A 22,990-nucleotide genomic window follows, 5' to 3' on the forward strand; every position below is an offset into this window, starting at 1 on the left:
AAAACAAACAGATTCATCCTAGAGAGGGTTAAACCAGGCTGCTCCTTGGAGGCAAGGATTCTGGGGCTTCATCTGACATACTTTGGACATGTTGTAAGGACAGGTCTTTAGAGAGGGACATCATGCTGGGTAGAGTAGAGGGACAGCGCAGGAGGGGAAGACCCTCTAGTGACTGGGGTAATCGGGATGGGTGTGTCAGAGGCAATGAGATTGGCACAGATAGATCACGGTTTAGGGCTGTTGTATATAGGGTCGCTATGAGTCGCAAACGACGCATAACAACAACAACAGGTGTGGCTCGTCTATTGGGAGAGGTGGGAGAAAGAAGAGACAAAAAGGAAGGGAGAGTCAAAATACAGGACCCCTGAGAGGCCGGTTGGGGTGTCCGCAGAATTGTTCCAGGAGACTGGGACCTGGGGTGTTTATCCAGCAGTTCCCATCGCACATCCTTTCCCTCACCTAACAGGCCACCGCCCAGTCACCACAGCTGGAGGCAAAAGATGCAGTAGATGAGCAGCCTTCATGATGCAGCAGCTTTGGGATGACATCACTTTCGAACAGGTTTTTTCAGCGACGTGGAGGCAGAAGTGCTGTCAATGCTCACAGATGGGCCCCAGGCCCAACTTCAGAGCAGGCAGCCAGACATAAAAGTTGAGGCCCTTTGGATGTAAGTGGGCTGGAGTTGGCATGGAGGGAGGAACCTCAGCCATGGGTGGCGACCACACTGTGTCAGAGTCATGAGAAGGGGCGACATTGCATTGCCTAAACTCCCCAGAGGCTCTGGCAGCATTCCTCCACTCCCCACCCCCCCCACCCCCCCGCCTCAAACTAAGAAATCTCTGCAGAAAAGTACAACTTCCCAGCCAGAAGAATGCCTACCTCCCAAGACAAACCTTCTTCCTCTTACACTACAAATGGGAGGAAGGGGGAAAGGAAAGTAGAGCAAGAGGGTGTGTGGTAGATCAGACTCAGAGGTCGGTAATGTAAAAAGGGCAAGCGCCACATGGAGATGGCATCTGACCTGTACCAACTTCACCAAGGGGAATTGACCCCATCCACAGCATCAATAACACAAAAACAATTCCCATGAGGTCAGACTTGTCCCCCATGCTCCTGTACCTCTTCTAACTCATCTCAACAACCATGGCACTGCTTTTCTGGGTCCAAAGTCTAATGCAATAGCTCACAGACCACACAGAACCATATTAAAGAAGTCAAAAGGTTCTAATTCAGATTAATAATAATATACAGTCAAGACAACTCCCAAAATTTGCAAGTAGGCACCTCAGTATCAAGTCTTGAGGCTTTAGGCCAGTGTTCCCAAGTTCTCAATCCTATTAACATTGGCTTCCCACCTCCAGTTCACCAATAAAGTTCTCAGTCCTGCCAATATTGGCTCTCTCCACTCCCCAATGTCCTATCTCATGTCAGGTGTCCAGTTCAGCCTTAGGTGTTGCAGCCATTGGTGTAGTTGGAACAAGAAGGGCATACTACATTCCCTGGCTTTTTGTTCAGTGGCTCCAGGAGATCTGTCTGCTTCTCTCTGCTGGTTTGCTAAGGTAGTGGAAAGACTAGCCAATCTACTTACAGATTATTGAGATTGACCAATGCCCTTTTGGAATGATAAATTGCCAATCCCCTTGAGGATAGGTGAACACACTCCATTCCCATATCCCTACCCATCTACATGGCAAAGTCAAATAATGGCTAGGAATAGTCATATTGAAAAACGCCACAATAAGCAGGGGAGGAAGACAAAATCACATGTCCAAGGAGTGCCCCCCTCTACATGATAAGCTTTAGGGCAGCCTGAAGTAGCTGGACCAACTTCTAGTACTTTCACAATCAAAGCTGCAATGGGAGTTGCCTAAGCCCTGGGAGCATGTATTTATAAAAAGAACATATATATAGGGATCTCTGGGGGCCTGCTGGTGAGGAAGCTGCACTGCCAGCCAAAAGGCACAAGGTTCACATTCTCCAGCTGTTCTGTGGAAGAAAGATGGACAATCTCCTCTCATGTGATTTACTGCCTTTGAAAACCTGCTAGAGGGTCACCTCTGGGGGTTCAGACTCGATGATATATAGGTTCTGAAAACTGTTAATGCTGCAAACTGTGAGGCTGGAGGTTTGAGTCCCTCCACACATCCCTTAGCGCCACTGATGGTTCAAGTTTCCGTTCTACACACTGCACCATCAGAACACTTTCATGAACAGCAACAACAAATCCTCACTGCCTTGAGTCAGAAATGCCTCAGAACTGACCTTCCATGGTGTTTCTGAGGCTTTAAATCTCACTGAAGGAGATTGCCCATAGTTCTCCTGAGGAACTGCTGGTGGGTTCCAACCTCCAGAGAGGTATAGCCTTTGCGTTAGCAGCACAATTACCTATGAATTATGCCAACAGAGTTCTGTTTAATGAAAAGTACAAATACATTATTATTAACGAAAATATCTCTTCCGACTTTTTCATTCCTTTACTCCATTTCCTTTTTCTGTGGCAGGATCCACTCAGACATCACATTGTCTTTGGTCATTATATGCCTTGGGCTCCTCTGAACTATGACAGTTTCTTCGATTTTCCTTGTTTCTGATAACACTGGCAGTTTTGTGGAGTTCTGATCAGGTATGGGTAGGATGTTCTTCTGTGGAGACTTGGCTGATATTTTTTTCTCATAAGACTGGTTGTTACCAGTTTGGAGAAGACCAGCGATAAAGCACCATTTCCATTACATCATATTAAATACTCATACTGTCAACATGCTTATCTCTGTTGATGTTGACTTTGATTGCCTAGCTGAGGTAGTGTTTGTTAGGTTTCAACACCACCTCCTTTACCTACTGTACTTTTTTGGAAGGAAATCACTATTCACAGTCCACATTAAAAGCGGAGAGTTACACTCTATTTATGTCTGAGCAGAGAACTCACACAAGTTATTTAGGATTCTGCACTGGAAATGCATTTCTTCACTCTGATTCATTTATGAAATAATTTGTATTATTTATTTTATACTTTGAGTTATAATCCAATATTATTTTATTGCTCAGATTGTTCTCACTTTGGCTATTGATATCTTTCAATTGTTTGAGTCCTTTTCCACTCTTCATCATTAAAGACTAAGGTGCACCTGACTCAAGCCACGGTCTATTCAGTAGCTTCTCATGCATCAGGAAATCGGGAACTAAATAAGGATGACAAAAGAAGAATCAATTATATTTGACTTGTGGTGTTGGAGGAGAGTATTGAATATCCCTCCACGGACTGCCAAAAGAACAAACAAGTCTGCCTGGGAGAAAGTGCAACCAGGGTGCTTCTTAGAGGCAAGAATGATGACACCTCATCTCATATACTGTGGGCGCATTGTCAGGAAGGGCAGTCCTTGAAAAAAGACATCACACTGGGGAAAGTGGAGAGGATTAGACAAAGAGAGGAAGGCCATCAATGAGACAGACTGACATAGTGACTGTAACAATGAACTCGAGCTTCTCCAAGAATGTGAAGATGGTGCGGGATAAGGCAAGTGACAGCCCTATTGTTCATGGGGTCACACAGGAGGCTTGCAGTAAGCTCAATGGAACCTAACAACAACAACAACAACAACAGTGTATATGTGTGTATGTGTGTGAGCATATCTTTACTTCCTGGAGCTAGGAGAGACTCTAGTTATATAATCAATAATTTCTTTAAGGAGCCAAAGTTGCCATCTGGATGCTGGAGAAGATGGTGGAATCTCCTTGGGCCCCTTGTTCAGGAGTTAGAGCATCAACCAGAGTTTTTACCTGCCTCAAAGCTACTCCTGGAAAATAGTCCTCGACCTCATAATGAGCTCTGTCCCTGGGACATTGTGTTTCCAGTCATTTGAGCTCTGAGCCCATCTATAGAAACATAACCTCTTTCCCTCCCTGCCTGTGGACTGAGCTGTGTCCACAGACAGAGAGCTGACTCACCCACCACAGTCCTTTAAGGCCAGCAGGAGGCCCACCTGCATGCTAACCTTCCTGGGGTTTGCCACAACTTCTCTGAATGGGTACAAGGAAGAAGCTCTTGGGTTTTCTAGGCTGGTCTTGATGTGAAATGTACTGCCCTGCTATCCTTACAGTATAAATGTATCTGGGTGCCCTAGCACTGTACAGCCCCAAATGCCCCTCCCAAAATGAAGATCAATTGTGGGAAGGAAGTGCAGGTACCAGACACAGATCCCTCAGGCTGAGAAATTCATGGCTTGAGCAGCCTGAGGCCATGTTCATTACTTCTCTGAGGGTCTTTGAGACTGCCATGGTCTGTGACAAAGGCTGCAGATTGCAGACAGTCAGAGAGCAGAGAGGGAAGGCTGCCCTTTGCTGAGCACTTGTGCCATGCATGGCCCTGTGAAGCCAACCCTAAGGACGGTTTCCATATCCATTTGTGGAGAACAGAGGCTTGGTAAGGGCCTTGACCCACCCAGGATCTCCCACCCTTGAGTTTGGAAATGTTAGTTTACCTTAGGCCTCTGAGGGACTATGGGCTTCCTTGGTCCTTTATGGGGTATAATGGGGTTTCTCTGCCCTCCCAGACCCACCTCTGGAAGTTACAAGGCCTCTCACAGTCAGTGGCTCTGTTCTGTGGCTCATCCGTGTGCACAGCTGTGGAAGACTTGGGATCCCCAGGGCTCACTTTAGTTGAGAATCTGTGCGGTCTGGGTGTCTGTGTGCCCAGGGCCCCAAGGCCCCACCTAGCCCTGCATGGGGCTGAGGTAGCCTCAGACAGTGAAGGCAAGGAAGCTCTTCCTGGAAGGGAGATGAGTCCATGCAGACAATAAATGACAGTGGAACTCAGCCTGCTCCTGGGGGAGGATGTGGAGAGGAAGGGGCAGGTTTGGATTCCGGGATTAGGAGGCCTGGGTCTTACATGCTGCCTAAGTGCTGCCAGGACCAGCTACACAATCTCCGGGATCCCTTGTTGAGAAGCATGAAGAATTTCATGATGGCAGTAATGTTACAAAAGGGTGGGGCCCTGTGGGTTATGCCTGTCCACACCTGTGACCTGGCCCTGCTCCTGCCCCGCTGGGGCCTTAGGGTGCAATAGCAGGGGAGCTGGGGTCTTCTACCCCCTGCTTGCCCCTCTAGCAGGACACAGCACACTCACACGTGACCCATATGGCACACTCAGCCCCTATGGCACCCACATGGTGCATTCATGAGCACACACAGAGCTCATGCCTTCTACACAGCATACTCACATGCACACCCACATGGGTACACTCAAGTCACACACACTCAGGTACTATCTTACACACGCACATCTCATGCACTCCTCATACTCACACTAACATGCTGATTGTCCTGCTGTCCGAGCTGGGCTGACCTTTGCAGCTGTGACCTGGTGGTTAATAAGAAGCCCAGCTGTGGGGAGGGGCTGGTTGGGGGATAAAGTTCCAAGCAGCGCAGGGGCCCCTCTGGGTGCACACTGGAGAGAATCCCTCCCTCCCAGGTTCTGACCATGCCTCAGCTGGTGGAATGTGTCCCCAACTTCTCAGAGGGGAACAGCCAGGAGGTGAGGGCCCCCGGGAACTGGCTGGAGGGCAGTGTACGGTGTTTGGACCAAGATGGAGGGGGGTTGTTAATATGAATTGGGAGCTTGTCTACCTAGAATGAGTGCCAATCCACGGGGGGCATGGCCCTGTGCCAGGGGACTTGGGAGTGACTGGAATCAGGTGTTACAGTGGTCAGAGAGAGGAGACAGTGGGAGGTAGGTAAATGGGCACCCAGGAAGAGGGGCTGTTCTTATTTCAAAATAGGGCCCCAAAGGACTGTTTTGAGGGTCACATGGGAAGTCTCCTATGTGTGCCCGCAGAGTTCATAATGTCCTCACACGTGTGTCAACTCACTGAATTCCCCAGTTGTATTAAGTGAGCTCTGTTATTATTCTCACTTTACCACTGAGGACACAGAGGTACCGAGCGGTTAAGCAGACCACTGACAGCCACGCAGCAGGATCTGGATCCTGAGCCCTCGTTTCCGATGACCGGGCAGTGTTGCCATCTCTCCAAGTTTCCCCAGGCCGTTTCTCCCCTGCTCAGCACTGCCTCCACCGTACACTTTGGGGTGGGAGCGGGTTTTGCCCTTTAAAAGGCTATATGAGGAAGTACAAGAGATGGGATCCTTTGCGACTTTGGGTCAGCTGGTCAGCTTCTGGAAGCTCTGGCTGCTCCCTTCTGAGCATTGGTCATTTGTGGGGTCCTGTCACTGTCTCAGTTTCTCCCTTTCCCCTCCCAGCTGTGATGGGGCCTCCTGGCACTTGGTGGTCACCATCTTGTGCATTCTTATCTTGCACACTTGAGGGACCACAAGGAGTCCCCAAACGCTCAACAGTGCCCCATTAGACCGTGTTATGGCATGTAGGACAGGTGTGCCACTGTCACTCCGAAGCGCTGGTTCCCTGATGCAGTGAGAGACTAAGGCACCAGCTGGCTTCTGCTTCACAGGTGATCGAGGCCATCTCGAGGGCCATCTCACAGACCCCGGGCTGTGTGCTGCTGGACGTGGATGCGGGTCCCTCCACCAATCGCACCGTTTACACCTTTGTGGGGCAGCCTGAGGATGTGGTTGAAGGAGCCCTCAATGCGGCCCGGGTGGCTGCCCGGCTCATCGACATGAGCAGACACAAAGGTGGGGTTGTGGGGTGCGACTCCTGGTGGGAGGGACACGAGAGCAGGCCATGGGACAAGTCATCAGGATGGCTGGACGTGGGACCTGGTCTGTATCTAGAAACATCCGGGGACCCGGCGTGGCTGTCCACAGGGACCCTGAGGCTCAGAGGAGCGAGCACAGGCCTCTCTTTGCAGACCTAGTGTCCCTAGGTGTTGCTGAGACTCCAGGTTGAGGGAGGCTGTTCCCTACCGCCCTGGCAGCCTGTTTCTCCCATTACTGAGGTCACTGCTTCCCAGCACAGAGGAGAGCACCTCAGAGCCCCGGTACCGCCCACATCACCCACACCAATCCCTGGCTGACTGTGAGGTCCGCCCACAAACCCTGTAGGCCAGACCGTGCTGCAGGGGCGGAAGAAGGGTCAGGGGCCTGACACCCGATAACACTCAGATCCAAACAGAGGTGGGTGGGGACAAAGGTCAGCAGATGCGCGGGTGTCAGTCAAAAGGCCAGGGGTCTGAGGGGATTCACAAATGATCCCAAGTTGGGGGCTGATAAGTGGTATAAAGAAAATTAAGGGGCCACCTGTCTGACTAGAGGGAGCAGAGTGGAGCCAAGTCTGAAGGCAGAAATGGTGAGGTTGATGACTTGGTCTCATTGGAAAGACCCCTCCCCAGGACCAGTGTAAATCCCCAGATGCCAGTGGGAGCAGTGTGTGGGGGCTGGGACAACGGGAGCCCGGCAAGGTCAGTGCTTCCAGCCCGACCAGGACCCCCTGCAAGCTGAGTGCAGCCCTAGGGTACCTAGGCAGCTTTTAGGAGAGAAGCAGGGCTGCTGATGGTGGTGGAGCTTATTGGGAGGAAGCGAAACATCACTTCTTCCCTGGGGATGCCTTTGCATCCCTGCAGGCCATCCTGGCAGGAACTGTTCATTGAGAGTGGCTGGTCAGTTTGAGCAAGTGAGGTGTGGGTCTGCTGGGTCAGCAAGGAGCAAGCCTCACTGAGCAGGTAGGGTGGCTCCTTGGTGTCTCGCTGACATTTGTCCCATCCTGGACTTTTGTTCTGGTCCTGTCCTCAATCCAAACCCCCATCTCTGCAGGGGAGCACCCACGGATGGGCGCCCTGGACGTCTGCCCCTTCATTCCGGTCAGGGATGTTAGCATGGAGGAGTGTGTGCTGTGTGCGGAGGCCTTTGGCCAGCGGCTGGCAGAGGAACTGAGTGTGCCGGGTGAGTGTTCCCAGGAGGGCCCTCGGGGGTCCTACTCACATCGTGTCTGGCCACTTCCCGTCAGGAACTATTTATGGTATTTATGGGCAGCTTCATAAAACTGGAAGTTATTACAGAACAAAGCTCAGGTGAGCAGACTAAGACCTAGAGCCCTGCTGCTTCTTCACTAAAGAAATAAACACAAGTGGAAAGGGCCACAGATGCCTCACAACCCATCTGCCAGGGGACACAGGCTGGCACTCATGGTCTAGCCTTGCCCACAGCATGAAGGACTGCTTATCATCTGTGTGAGGTACCAGAGAAAACCACCCTGCGTCCTAACGGAATAACTTCACTGTCAACTGCCAGGAGAACATTATTACAAATCAGTACTATCAGTACAAAAAGGTGCAACCAGATTGCTCCTTAGAAGTGAGCCTGGCCTTGCTTACGTTGGGCATGTCATCAGGAAAGAATGATTGCGATCAAAGAGCATCATGGCTGTGAGGCCAGCAAGAATGAGGATAACTTCAGTGAGAGGGACTGATAACAATAGTCACAAGCATGCACTCAGACATACCAAGATCATCAAGGTGACCCAGGGCTGGCAACGATTGGCTCTGTTACCCATAATGCCGTCATAAGTCAGAGCCCACTCAGCAGTGACTGATAACGGCAAAAATGTCACGGGGGGCGGGATTAAATGAAGAGCATGACTGTGCGAACAGGACAGGTGGGAACAATGGAGTAGAAGGGGATGGCCAGATGGATCACGGGCCAACAGCCTCTGGGGCATTTGAGTGCCAGGCAAACTATACATACAAACGTGGTTACAGTGGTAGGAGTTGAAAGAGAGTTTTGTTTTCTGTTGTGGCTGTATTTATATTTGTATGAATTATACAACAAAACTACATTTTTTTTTTCTTTGTCTCAAATTATTTTTTTCTCTACTAGTTTATTTACAAAATTTTAATTCAAATTTGAACTAATTCTTTCAATTTCCCTCACCCCTCCCACCCATCAAATTGTACAACCCTTCTTTTAAGAGAAATGTGACCATTTTTTCACCAACATTTTCCACAGGGACAAACAATGGTCACTCCTGTGACTGCAGCGAGACGGTGCCAGGGCCTCTTTGCACAGGGAGTTAGGCTGGGATGGGGATTGAGACCCTGCTCGGTGGTGGTGGTGTAGGGTGGAGGGCAGGGCCTGGGATGGTTCTCCAAGGAGGTTGGAGAGGTGGAGGAGAGGGGCCCTGCTTTGATTGTCTGCTCTGTCGGGGTTTGATCTCCAGCTGGCCAGGCCTGACCAGTGCTTCCCTTGCAGTGTACCTATATGGGGAGGCAGCCAGGACGGCCAGTCGCCGAGCCCTGCCAGCCATCCGGGTCGGGGAGTATGAGGCACTTCCTGAGAAGGTGTGACTTCCCTGTGGCAGGCAGATCCTGGGGAAGAGGTGGCCATTGGCAGCAGTGTGGTGGGCCCTGTCCAGCACCCTACTTTCTAGTGTTCTGTGTGGGGGGGTGGGTCTTGCCTCTTCTCCCAGACCCTGAGCCCACACATCCCCCTGGAGGAGAACTCATTCAGGCGAATCCCTCCACAGCTCAAGCAGGCGGAATGGGCACCTGACTTTGGCCCCAACACCTTTGTTCCTAGCTGGGGGGCTACTGTCACCGGGGCGCGTAAGTTCCTCATTGCCTTCAACATCAACCTGCTCAGCACCAAGGAGCAGGCACATCGCATTGCCCTCAACCTGCGGGAGCAAGGCCGAGGGAAAGACCAGGTTAGTCCCTAATGAGTCCTGCTGTGTCCCTGAACAGGGTGACAGGCCGAGGCCAGCCTCGGGGGAGCAACCCTGGGAGCGGGTCTACTGGGCAGGGCAGACCGGGCCTGGGCTGTGTGGCCAGTGGCTCAGCCTGACTGCTGATGACCAGCCAAGCCCTACTTCAGGGTCCATGACGTATGGACAGGGTGAGGGCTTTGGGTTGTCTCGGTTGGGGAAAGCTTTTTCTAAAGCCATTTTACACAGCGGCAAGACTGTACTTGTTAAAATATTGCAATAGCACTCTCAAGTACCTTTAGGTGCCCCATGTATCCCTAGGCACCCCAGTTATCTTGAGATACTCTTAGGATAGTGCCCCTATCCTGACACAGCAGTTGTCATTTAGTTAAGCATCATTTTGCAAGGAAGTCCGAGACAGATGTACACACCCCTCTACCAGCTCCCTCCGTCCCAAGACGCATAGGACCCTCTCCACTGTGCAGACCTCTAGGCTGGCCATCTGGAGGACACAGGCTGAGTGAGGCTTCAGGCCAGGTTATAGAGAAGGCTGAGTAGGACAGAGTGGGCTCCATTAGCCTGGACTGGGAATGACTTGTCTTTTGACAGCCAGGACGTCTGAAAAAGGTTCAGGGCATTGGCTGGTACCTGGATGAGAAGAACCTGGCTCAGGTGTCCACGAATCTCTTGGACTTTGAGGTTACAGCACTGCACACGGTCTATGAGGAGATCTGCAGAGAAGCGCAGGTGAGAGGTGTGTCTTCTGGCTGGGAAGGGTGGGTAGAATGGGAAATCGTTTCCAGCCTCATGGCACAGGTGAGGAGACGAGGAGACTGAGGCACAGAGTAGTAAGGGGACTTGTGCATGGTCTTGCTTGTTAAGACATAGGTAGGAACATGCACCCTTGACAAGCATGACTGCTTGTCATCTGACTTGGAATCCCCATTCCTGAATCTTATTAAGAACCTCAGAATAACAAGGTTGCTTACAGCTGTAAAGTAGTAAATGACACGTAGCCCACAAGGCAGGTGCCCCCACCTGGCTGTGAGGGAGAGGATCCATCCAGGTACTTCTAGATGGCTGCATTAGGGGGAGAATTGGTGTGGAATCCACCCAGGTACATGGGATAGGATACCTACCAACAGAAGCATCCGTCCTCAAGGTCAAGCATCCCTGGGTGTGTTGTCTTGACTACCTTTTGCCTCTGCAGGATCTGAACCTTCCAGTTGTCGGCTCTCAGCTAGTGGGCCTGGTGCCTCTGAAGGCCATTCTGGATGCTGCAGCTTTCTACTGTGAGAAGGAGAACCTCTTTATCCTGGAGGAGGAACACAGAATCAGGCTGGTAGGCTGGGTTCCCAGGGTGGAGGGGCAGGGGAGGTGCCAGATCTGGGGGAATGTGAACAAACTGGATGCTTCCTGGTGAGGGGCAGTGTTTTGATGTTGGAGGCATCACATCCAAGCTGTAATCTTGGTCAGACTTGGCCCATTGGTCAGGCTTCCCTCCATGGAACATTTATATTGTGACTTGCATGAACACAGAGGAAGTTTAAGCGGGGTGGGTGTCTCTCAGCTGCATGGGGAAGGAGACACCACTCTAAAGGAGAGATTAGGTCTGATGCCCACTTCCTGGTTCTATCTTAAAAGCTCTGTCTCTTTGAACCCTCTCAAGAAGCCCAGAGATTTTCTTTTGGTTCCTGTGTTAGCTCATATTCAGAGTTTAGCACTTACCCTGAATCTTCAGTATGTTTCCTGTTTCCCCCTGTTAATCTATCCTGAAAAGGGACAATCTCTTGAACTTGTGTTTAGCTATGAACATGTGACTTTGGATAAACCTCTTCAACTTTATCACTCAAGAGCAGATCAAACTGCAGACAATTCTCTGCACAGAGAATACAAGGCACTCTGATGTGGCTCTGCTGCTCTGGTGGGAGTGGGGAGGCAGGGGAAGTGTCTTCTCTGTGCCTCACTTCCTGGCTGACAGATACTACAATGGGGCTACTCAGCTCCAGTTTTGCCCAGTCACCTTTCAGGGCCCCATCTCCTGCAGGGGTCATTGTGAAGAGCTGAGTCTCAAGACCTGTCAGAAAAGGGCTCCCAGTGGTCCCCAGTATCTCCATTTTTCTAGAGCAGAACAGGTTGTCTCAATGTATGCCTATTTCACAGCACACTCTCAGTGGTGGGACCTTTTTACAATAACACTACAAGGGAACTCTGGTGGCCTAGTGGCAAGAAGCTGCACTGCAATCCCAGTGGTACGTGGTTTGAATCCACCAGATGCTCTGCTGGAGAAGGAGGGACGATCTCTTCCTGGACCAGTCAGATCTGATTTGATGGTACACACACACAAAATAATAAAATTTAAGAAAAAAAAGCCCCAAATAACACTACAAAGAAGATTCTTACTCGGGTGCCTTTATTGATTATTGTTCTAGCGTGTGTTGCAGACACAGAGAGATTTGTACATTTTATGCATGGAAGGATATTTCTGCTTCCCATAAAACTTGCCAAAATATTTATTCTCATTCCCAAAAATGGTAGTTCAACAGGGTGATGAAATTATGGACAGATATCATTAATATTATATACAAGTAAGACCTTGCTGATGATTTTAAAAAATGGCATTGATAAAGAACTTGATATCCAGTACACTGATAGAGAACTACCAGAAATTCAAGATGGATTTAGAACAGAATGAGCGATATCATTGCTGTTGACAAATGGACCTTCTCTGAAATCGGAGAATACCAGAAAGATGTTTGTTTGTGCATTATTAATTATGCCAAGGCATTTGAATGTGTGCATCATCCTTTTCCTAGCATGTATCAAAAATTCACTTCTTTTTGTGGCTGAATAATAATATGGCTTCTGTTTATGGCTGAATATTACGTATGTTGTTGTTGTTGATTACCGTCGAGTCTGGGACGACTCATAGTGACTCTATGAACAAAAGACCTAATGCCTTTCCATAACTACCACCATTTCTCCAAGTTCATAGAGTTTCCAGAGGCATGTGGTTTAGGAAGTGGATGTCACTTCGGCTTCCAAACCTGTTTTACAACTCCACCAAACACTGTCCACATTGGGAAACCATTAAGGCATTTGATACCCCAATGGCACAAGGTTCAGCGTTACAGCAAATCCAGGTTACTTTGTACAGCACATTGACAAAGAGTGATGTGCAAAGTGGAAGAGTGTTCCTCCAGATATAACAGCACTAGTGCCTCATTTAACAGTGGTTATGTGTCATCGATTTGAATACGACTCAGAGTAAGCTTTGCATAAAAGACCTGAACTCTGTTCTATAATTAACATTATTTCTGTACATTTACAGAGTTTAGAGAGTTTGTAGAGTTTCCAGAGGCATCTAGTTTAGAAAGTGTATGCCATTCCTGCTTTCCAACATGAATTAACATGGACGCATATCCAAACATTGTTCATAATGGGTAACCATTATGGTATTTGACACGACTGTGGAACAGTGTTCAGCATCACAGCAACTCCAAGTTGTTCAGTACAGCTGTGTCTTTTAAAGAAGCCACACCCTCTAGCAGGCCTCCACCCTTAGTCAAAGGCTCAAGGGCCACCTGCTTTTTTTTAGGGGAGGGGAGGAAGAACAGTAACATACAACAAATATGACCCCAGAAATTTCCCTTACAAGACCGCCATCAAGAGGAGACTGCCACGGAGATGCTAGACTACCTTTTTTTGTCCAATCATCTGTTGAAGGACTCCTGGGTTCCCCCATTTTTCCAATCAACTCTACAATAATGAATATTCACACACAAATATGCATATATCCCTATTTTCAGTTCTTCTGGGTATGTACCTAGGAAAGGAATTGCTGGGTTGTATGGTAACTTTAGGTCTAACGTTTTCAGAAATAACCCATTGGAGGGACAGCTATGGGTCAGTTCTGACTCGATGGCACACAACAACAATTTTAAATCCTTATTAGATATGTGATTTGCAAATATTTTCTCCTATTCTGTAGATTGTAATCTCATTCTCTTGATGGAGTCCATCGATGTATGTGGTGGTTGTTGTTAAGTGCCATTGAGTTACCTGAGACTCATAGCAACCCTATATACAACAGCACTAAACCCTGCTCTGTCCTGTGCCAGTCTCACTGTCTCCAACACACCCATCCCAATTACCCCAGTCACTGAATCAACCTTCCTCATAGAGGGTCTTCCTTTCCTGTGCTGTCCCTCCACCCTCCTAAGCATGATGTCTTTCTCCAAGGACTGGTCTTTCCTTGCAACATGTCCAAAGTTTGTCAGATGAAGCTTCAGAATCCTTGCCTCCAAGGAGCAGCCTGGTCTAACCCTCTCCAGGATGAATCTGTTGTTTTCTTAGCAGTCCATGGTATATTCAATACTCTTCTCCAACACCACAGCTCAAAGACCTCAATTCTCCTTCTATCCTCCCTAGTCATTGTCTAGCTCTTTGATGTATAGCAAGTGATTGCAAAGACTATGTATTGTATCAGGTGCACCTTAATCTCCAGAGTGGCAACATTGCTCTTCTGTACTTTGAAGAGGTCCCTAACATCAGACTTTCCCATGGCAATATGTCTTTTAACATCCTGGCTGCTGGTGCCAAGAGTGCTGATTGTGGAGCCAAGCACACGAAAAGCTGTGAACAATCTCAATCTCTTCACCATCCATCCTGATGCTGCCAATTGGCCCAGTGGTGAGAATCTTTGTCTTCTTGATACTGAGCCTCAATCCATATTGTAGGCTGCAGTTCTTGACCTTCTGCCACAAGCACTTCAGGTCCTCCTCAGTTTCAGCAAGCAGGGTTGTGTCATCTGCATAATGTAGATTGTTGATGAGTCTTCCTCCAATTCTGATGCCATACTTCTCCTCATACCCAGCCTCTCGGATAATCTGTTCTGCATACAGGTTGAAAAGGTATGGAGATAGGACACATCCCTGGCATACACCCTTCCCAATTTTGAACCATACAGTGTTTCTTTGCTCTGTTCTGACAACTGCCTCCTGGTCCAAGTACAGGTTTCACATTAGCTCAATCAAGTGTTTTGAGATTCCCATTCTTCAGGACACATCACCCTCTCTTGGAAAACATTACCCCTAAACTCAAGAGACACTGCCACAGCATAAGAAATTGTCAGCAGCAGGTGTTTGGAATCACAGAAGCCCACAAAGCTTGAGATACAAGCTATCAGATCAAGGGCTGGACTATGGGAGATAGGTGTTGAAGGGAGTGGGTGGGAGTAGAAGGGGATGCTGGTGGATGGTGGAGCAGGGAAATAAGTGGGTCAAGACACTTGTGTCAAGAGCAGGGACAACACTGACTAATGGTTAAGTCCACAATTGGGGAACTATCTTTTATCTGCTTTTTTTCTGTAAAATGCTTGTCTGTCAGATACTTTCCTAAATCTGAGCATTGAGATTAAGATAGACTAGGAAAAAGGATTGGCCATCCACTTCTGAAACAGCATGCCTCTGAAAACCCTATGTACAACTGAGTACATGTAGACTAACAGATAGATGTAAACTACCATCGATGTATACAAACTTTAAATTTTATTACTTTCAGTATTTCTATTTTTTACTTTGCTGCTTGCATTTTTAGTGCCATATTTTTTAAAAAATCTTAGATCTTCCTTCCAGTGCAAGAACATGGCTGTCTTTTCATTTACACTCACTCCTCACTTATAAAAATGGTTAGATTTAAAATATCAGTTTATTACTTAAATTAGGTATTATGCAAAAGTGGAAGATGACCACATCAAATCACAAAATGAAGGATGACTACACCCTTACACAACTGCCAAATTAAGTCATTATGTACCTGCTTCTACAGCACTAAGAATCATGGAACCGTCTGGTTGACTCATAACCTTCACCCTTACATCCACAATTATTCTTTCTTTGAACCTCAGCACTACTACTGCTGGCACAAGTTGTCAATGAGCAAAATATAGTAGATTTTTTGCTATTGTGAAAATGTGGAATTTAAATAGTGTGATAGTTGATAAATGAGGGCCATGTGTATTTAGATTTTCTGTATCTTTTAGAGTTTTAAAGATTATTTTCAATATATAAATCTTGCATGATGTACAAATTTTGGTTGTATTTATTCTTGATTTCCTAACGAGCATTTTAATCTATTTGATACCATTGCAAATAGAAGTGTTTTCTTAAATACCTTTTTGGATTGCTTGTTGCTAGGGAGCTCTGACGGTGTAGTCTGTAGAGGGCTGTACTTCTTAACCAAACGCGGCCCTTCTCTGGCAGTTTAAACTCACTAGTGGCACCAAGAGAGAAAGATGGGCATTCTCTTCCTGTGTGAGTTACAGCCTCTGAAAATTAGCCAGAGAATCAGTTATGAGATGGTTCTGACTTGAATAGAAATGAGTTTAAGATTTTAAATGTATAGAAATACATCTGATTTCACATACCAATTTTGTATCCTGCAATTTGACTGAATTCATTTATTAGCTTTAGCAGTTTGTGTGTATGCTCTTAAAATTTTCTATATATAAGATCTTGTCATTTGTGAAAAGAATAGTGCAAGTTTTATTGTCTCATTGTCAATTTAAAGGACTTTTCTCTCTTTTTCTTGTCTAATTGCTTGGGCTAGATATTCCAGTACTGTGTGAATACAATTGGTGAAAGTGATATTCCTTAGAATGTTTAGCTTGTTAAATAATCATGAGTGGACACTTTCTCTCTCTAGGCCTCATTTACCCCAGTGAGTAGCATAAGAGTAGTTAATTTGATCAAGAATTATGGAGGGGTTTGTGCGGGGAGAAGGGTGCAACAATGAATGAATGGAATTCCAAAATCTCTGTAGATGTTCATTGAAATGAAAAATAAACAAACTAAATTATGAAAAAAAGAAAAAAAAGAATTATGTACAGGAGGGAGCTCTGGTGGCCTAGTGGCAAGAAGGGGCACTGCAATCGTGAAGGCGCATGGTTCAAATCCACCAGAGGCTCTTCTGGAGAAGGAGCGACAAGCTCCTCCTGTGCCAGTCGGATCTGATTGGATGGTACACAACAAGAAAAGAAAAAGCCAACAACAATCAAACAAATAACAAACAACAACAACAACAGAATTATATTAGGGTGGCTGATCTGGACTTGACTTGCTGCCCTAGGTGTGGTGCAGCTTGGATGTGGAAGTCAACAGGGCTTCTCATGGGAATAGAGTGTGCGCCAACTATACCCTGCTCCCAATAAAAATGCTGTTTAGGGTGGAAACATAGCGTGAACTGGGAGAGATGACTAACACATTGCATGACCTCTCCCAGAGTCAGCCTTCCTCATGTGGGAGATACAGGAGGAGTATTGTTTCACCCCAATGCATTTCTTTTTCCAGGTAGTGAACCGGTTGGGCCTGGACTCCCTGTCTCCCTTTAATCCTAAGGAGCGAATCATCGAGTGAGCTTCTCCCCAACCCTGTCGGGTGCCAGAGGCATCTTTTGAGTCCCCAAGAACATGGTGTAGGGTGCAGAGGACTCTGTGCTCCAAGTCTTTACAGATCCTCCTGCCGGGCCATTTATTCATTCATCAAACATCAGAGGGGTCTGTTGGGTCTGGGTCTCGGGACTGGGTCAGGTGTGACCCTGACCTAGCCCCTTCTTTATACACATGCCTCTCTAAGCCTGACATCTACTTTGCAAATTTGGGACAATGTCCTTGCTGGTGAGGGCTGTGGTGTGGGGAGTAAGGTAGTTATCAGAGTCAGAGTCTAGGTCCTACTGCAAGCTTTGTCCTCACAGCATGGTAGTAGGCTATGACAATGCCATGGCACCTTGGAGACTTTGTGTTTAAAACACTCCCTCAGGGGAGGGCTGTGCCTTCATGAATGACAAGGGGAGTCTGTAGGGTCCTGGGGGAAGGAGCTGATCACTGCAGTGGTCTTCCCAGAGAAGAGCCCCTGGAGAGGGCCTGGAGAGGAGCCTGGTGTCCACCTTTTCTCTGTGCTGCAGTACAGCCACTCCAGGTCATGCCAGGATTGGACAGAGAACTCATGATCTGCCTGCTATGTGCCCTCTGACCCCAGGTAGACCAGGTGACAGAGCAGCCTCATCCTACTCCCTGATGAGGACGCTGGGGTTGGGGAAGAGATGCTTGTTAGGTCCATTCACGAGCCAGTGGTTCCTCCAGGGCAATGACCCCGGAATCCCCTCCCTTCCCCTGGCCTCCGTTTGCCCACAGGTACCTGGTTCCAGAAGGCCAGCCGGAGCAGTGCCTAGCAAACAAGTCCCTGGGTGCCTTCATCCGGGAGGTGGGAGCCCGCTCGGCAGCCCCAGGAGGCGGCTCTGTGGCAGCGGCCACTGCGGCCATGGTGAGTCCAGGGCCTAGAGGAAAAAGTATGTTAGAACTTGAGTTCTGGGATCACACCACAGGTTGTAAGGCCTGGACTCCACCACCTTTGATTCCACTGCCAACACAGGGGCAGAGTTCTCACTTTACCATGGCGGCATGGATGGGGTAATGGAGGCCTTACTGTGGGCCTTGCTGTGGGTCCGCTGCATGGAGTATGAGGGTGGGAATCCAGGTCCTTTCTGGATGCTTGAGGCCTACTGCCACCTGGCATGGGTCTGGGTGTCCTGGAGCCCACAGCTCTCCTGTCCCCAGGGTGCAGCCCTGGCCTCCATGGTGGGCCTGATGACTTACGGACGGCGCCAGTTTGAGCACTTGGATGCCGAGATGCGGCGCCTGATCCCGCCGTTCCATGAGGCCTTTGCCACGCTGACCATGCTGGTGGACACTGATGCCCAGGCTTTCGCGGCTTACCTGGTGAGTGTGCAGGGCCTGCAGCCTTCTCCAGCCTGGGCGCCAGAGGCTCTGTCGGTTTCAGAGGTGACTGCAAGTACGTGCTTGAGAGCAGAGAGGCAGAAAAGAGGTTTGAAGGAGCACAGGGATGGGGCCAACACTTCAGCAACACTGTAGGATGGATGGCAGAATGTAGACCAGATTGGCTAGAAAGAGGAGACAATTAGGTACTTGAAGAGGACATGCCTCAGCCTACCCTCTCCTGTTACTACTCTCCAGACTCCTTTCTCCCTGCCAAGGAGTGCCAGCCCAAGGCCAGCAGGGAGTGGCCCGGGAATGTCTCACCTGCTCACAGGCCACAGGTGACAGGTGATAAGGGTATGATAGGGGAGCAGCCCATGCAGGGTCTCCATCCTCTGCAGCCACCAGCTGTAGTCACAGGCCAGACTGGCAGTCCCTGCCTGCACACAGGTGGGGGGATGGCTGTTCACAGAACTCAGACCCAAGGGAGTGGAATAAACAAATCTCACAAGATGAGAGACAAAGCAACTGACAATCTTAGGGAGATTGAAGAAGACATTTCAGCTATACAACCAGAAATGGAATTGATGGAATGCTGGGAAGTGAACATTGTGATCTGCTCAATTACTCAGCCGTGTGGGAGGGTCAGCTTCCAGAACATGCACATCTGGGGTGAATTGTTGAGTGGGTTCCACAGAAGAGAGGCATGCAGAGCTTGGGGTGATTATGCAGGCTGGGACTAGCAGATGCACCAGTGACGTGGAGGATAAGGTTGAGCATCCTTACTGTGAACCAGTTCTAGAGGGAGAGACCTAAGCAGAAAGGTGGACATTAGCGTTGGCAGGAGGGACGCTCTCGGACATGGAGGGAAAGAGTGCAACATTAGAGCAGGTGAGTGGTTAAGACCCGCGCTGGTGATGTTATGGAGATAACGTAAAGCCTCAAGGACTCGACTCAGTTCTATGAAACCTGAGAAGCCAGCAGCACTTAAGCTGTCCTGGCAACACTGAGAGCCAGAGAAGCACCCTTGGTAATGGAGGAGGACAGTCCAGGTCTCCAGGCTGTCCCTGGTCAGTCAGCACTTGAAGGCAGGCCAGAGCTCAGCCCAGAGCTTGGGGTCTCTGCTGGCGATACCCCTAGGAGATGCAAAATGGGTGCTGAATCCTCAATAGAGGAAACATCCTCATTGAGGAAAAACCAAACAACAACAATAAGACTTGAAATAAGTCAGGGAGGAGATAGGTGTGGTCACAGGAATAGGCAGGGCCACAGGAAAGCCATGGACACAGGGGACAGGTGTGGTCACAGGGGGCAGGTATGATCATGGGACAGGTGTGACACAGGGACAGGCACAGTCACAGGTGCAGATGTGACCACATGGGACAGGTGTGGCCGTGGGGATGAGTGCGGTCATGAGCACAAGCATGGTAATAGGGGACAGATGTGGTCATGGGGACGTGTGTGGTCTTGGGGACAGGCTCCCATCTTACACTCACCACACGTGCCTCTGGTTGTGTCCTGTAGGAAGCACTGAAGATGCCGAAGAACACACCAGAGGAAAGGGAGAGGTGCGTGTTAAGGCCTGCAGGGGCTGTAGGGTCCCAGGTATGAGTGGGGGGTGGCGAGCCCTCATGTAATCGGTGCGATCAGTCAGGCTCTCCCGTGTCCTCACGTGCTGACTGCTCCTGCACGCAGGGACCGTCAGTGCCTCTAGTCCACACCCCCATCCCCAGCTTGGGTGCAAGCTCTGCATTTGGCCTCAATGGCACCCTCTTCTGGTTCCAGGCGCACGGCTGCCATGCAGGATGGGCTGAAGCAGGCAGTGGCTGTGCCCTTGTCCCTGGCAGAGACAGTGGCCTCGCTCTGGCCACCGTTGAGGGAGCTGGCCCTCTGTGGGAACCTGGCTTGCCGGTCAGACCTGCAGGTATGAGGGCCCGTTCTTCAGGTACAGGTGAGGCAGCACAGGAGACTTTGGGGTCCAGTGGTGACAACGATTCTTAAATTGGGCCTGAGTTCCAAATCCGTCACTGAGATAAGTTCCCCAATGTCGCATCTCAGTCACCTCCCTTCCTCCCTATCTACTTCCTTCTCCCGTCTTCCCTTTTCCTTCCTGTTTCTCTTTCCCCTTTTTCTATTCCCCTCCTGTCCTCCCTGACCCACTCAGTCCTGTCCACCTCCCAGCCCTTCCTTCCCCGCTTTTCCAGCTTCCCAGTCTCACAGTCCTGCCCCCCTTTCTCTCCTTCCCTCCCCTTCCTGGACGTATGCACAGGTAGCAGCTAAAGCATTAGAAACCGGTGTGTTTGGTGCCTACTTCAACGTGCTCACCAACCTGAAGGACATCACTGATGACAGCTTCAAGGACCAGGTGAGCAGGAGACAGTGCTGGCCCGGATGCAGCACCAGGTTCACAGATGTGCAGCTGAAACTCAGTGTCCGGCAGGGCTGCTCGTGTCCTGTGTGGGGCCGGGGTGGGCGCCTAGGGTCTGTTTTATAGCGCTGCATACTTAGTTTGGCCTCCATTGGCATTGAGGTGGGCACAGTTATCTTCCCTCAGGGGTTTTCTATGAGACAGGGTGGTGGTGATGCCCTTCTCCATTGAGCCTGCACGGTTTGGGGCCTGTCAGAGGCCCAGCACCCTCTGCACACCCTCGGCGAGGTGCAGCTCTGGCTGAGCCCAGGCACCAGGCACCGGCCCAGCAGGGTTCCAGGCCGCCCTAGGAAGAGTCAACCACCTGTCAGAACCACTTCAAACCCAGCACTCACGAAATGTTCCTGATAATTTTATTATCATTGTGATAAAGTTGACATAAAATTCTATATTTTTTTAAAAAGAAGACAATTCAGAGGTTTTCAGAACAGTACCCACCTCTATCTAGTTCCCAGATGTGCCATCAGCCCACAAGAGGCCTGTGCCCATCAGCTGTCATCCAACTTTCATATGCTGCCTATGCCTATGGACTTTAGAATAATTTTAAAATCTAAGTGTCACTGTTCACATCTTTTTCTTAGATCCCATGTAGGGCATCCTGGCCCTTTCGGGCTGGTGTCTGTATAGGTCTTAAACCTCCATTGTTCACTCTGGGGTTCACTCCAAGGCTTCCCTCTTAATAGACTCATCACCCACCACCCAGACAATGAGCTTAAGAATGGCTTTCCTAGGGGAGCTCTGGTGGCCTAGTGGCAAGAAGCTGCACTGCAATCTCAGAGATATGCAGTTCGAATCCACCAGATGCTCTGCCAGAGAAGGAGGGGCCATCTCCTCCTGTATCAGATCCAGTTTGACGGTACACACACACACACACACACACACACACACACACACACACACAAATAAAATAAAAATAAAAAAAAAAGAAAAGAGAAAAGAATGGCCTTCCAGGAGTTCCACCACCCTGGACCTTTAGGGACAGCTGTGTTTAAACAAGGAGGTCTAAGAGGGTGGTGGGGAGGCTGAGGTTGCCAAGGGATGCTTAGTCTGGCTTCCCTCAAACCTCAGCAGAGACAGCCCCTCACATATGTGCCAAGAGGACCTTGAAAAATCAGAGTTCCTGGGTCAGGGTGACCCTGGTCGCCATAGGTGGACAGGAAGGGGGCTACATGGCTAGGGAGGGACATTGGGAGAGGACAGGATGGACGAGAGGAGGGCCTCGTTCTGCTGGGCAGCGAGTAACCATTTATGGCTTGTCAGATTCGGCAGCGGGTCTCCAGCCTCCTGCAGGATGCTCAGGCCCAGGCTTCGCTGGTGTTGGACCGTCTGGAGGCCCGGCGGGAGTGACGGCAGAGAGGAGACCCCACTGCAATGGTCCCTCATGGCGGCGTGAGGAGAGTCATGGGTGGCGTCTGTAGAGAGGCTGTGACCAACAGAAGCATCTCCTGATGTCAGCTTCCAGACCATCCTGACTGCTTGGTGTGTGTCCCCTTAACCCTTCAATATCAGTAAAGTTGTGGCATCCAGTGTCCTGTTTTGTTATCGGGGGGTGAGGGGGGCTGGGGGGGTTAGGTTTTGAGACAGGGGAGTCAAAGGGTGGGGCTGGTGGTGAGTGAGCCGAGGATGGAATCTTATGAAATGAGGAGTCACAGGAAAGGTGACACGTGGCCAGCCTGTATGGTCCTGCACACATGGGAATGTGGTGGACATGTGGTATGTGAGGAAGCGGTGCTTGGACTGCGGCTCAGAGTGCCAGTGTCTGTTACCAGGGCTGGGTGGTATACAGGCAGGGGACAGTGCAGGCCAGGTCCACTGGGGACTATCAGTGAGTGCAGGGGCTATCTGAGGACAGCAGCAGGACAGGAAGGATGCTCTGTGGCTGAGGGAGAGAGCAGGGGCTTTCTCTGCTGGGTACATGTATGTGTGTGTCAACATTTATGGTTTATCAGAAAGGCACTCAAGCTATAATGAATAATAGTTTATGTCAAAACAAATCTCCCAGGCTACCACTTATCAGGCACAAACACACTGTGGCCAGCCTTCCAGGAGCCCCAGAAACCTGACCCCTCCTTCCTGATGAGTTGCCCTGATTTAGGGGTAATTGCTTCTCTGCTGTCTCGTGCAACCATGATGTAGGCACACTGCCTGGATATTACGGTTCAGTCTTTCCTGTTTCCTGGTC

The 22,990-nt window shown here is 49.4% G+C and overlaps 1 protein-coding gene across 1 annotated transcript; it reads left to right on the plus strand.

The window, feature by feature from the left end:
- The first annotated feature begins 5,476 nt into the window (after positions 1–5,476).
- On the plus strand, positions 5,477–22,155 carry FTCD (formimidoyltransferase cyclodeaminase). Its single transcript, XM_006893927.1, has 14 exons — positions 5,477–5,530; positions 6,462–6,645; positions 7,723–7,851; positions 9,157–9,245; positions 9,431–9,610; positions 10,217–10,354; positions 10,818–10,949; positions 16,957–17,018; positions 17,799–17,928; positions 18,222–18,383; positions 19,905–19,948; positions 20,166–20,304; positions 20,650–20,745; positions 22,069–22,155. Exons 1-14 carry the CDS (start codon positions 5,477–5,479, stop codon positions 22,153–22,155), a joined length of 1,626 nt encoding a protein of 541 aa, XP_006893989.1.
- Positions 22,156–22,990: the final 835 nt, after the last annotated feature.

This window comes from Elephantulus edwardii, unplaced genomic scaffold (genome assembly GCF_000299155.1).
Source record: "Elephantulus edwardii isolate Elephantulus edwardi_28Jun2011 unplaced genomic scaffold, EleEdw1.0 scaffold00133, whole genome shotgun sequence".
In the NCBI taxonomy this organism is placed as follows: Eukaryota; Metazoa; Chordata; class Mammalia; order Macroscelidea; family Macroscelididae; genus Elephantulus; species Elephantulus edwardii.

Bases quoted from the DNA above. Each gene is read 5' to 3' on its own strand.
- FTCD (XM_006893927.1), top strand. From the start codon at position 5,477: ATGCCTCAGCTGGTGGAATGTGTCCCCAACTTCTCAGAGGGGAACAGC. The intron at 7,852-9,156 runs GTGAGTGTTCCC...CTTCCCTTGCAG, and splicing joins AGAGGAACTGAGTGTGCCGG to TGTACCTATATGGGGAGGCA. The intron at 9,246-9,430 runs GTGTGACTTCCC...ATCCCTCCACAG, and splicing joins ATGAGGCACTTCCTGAGAAG to CTCAAGCAGGCGGAATGGGC.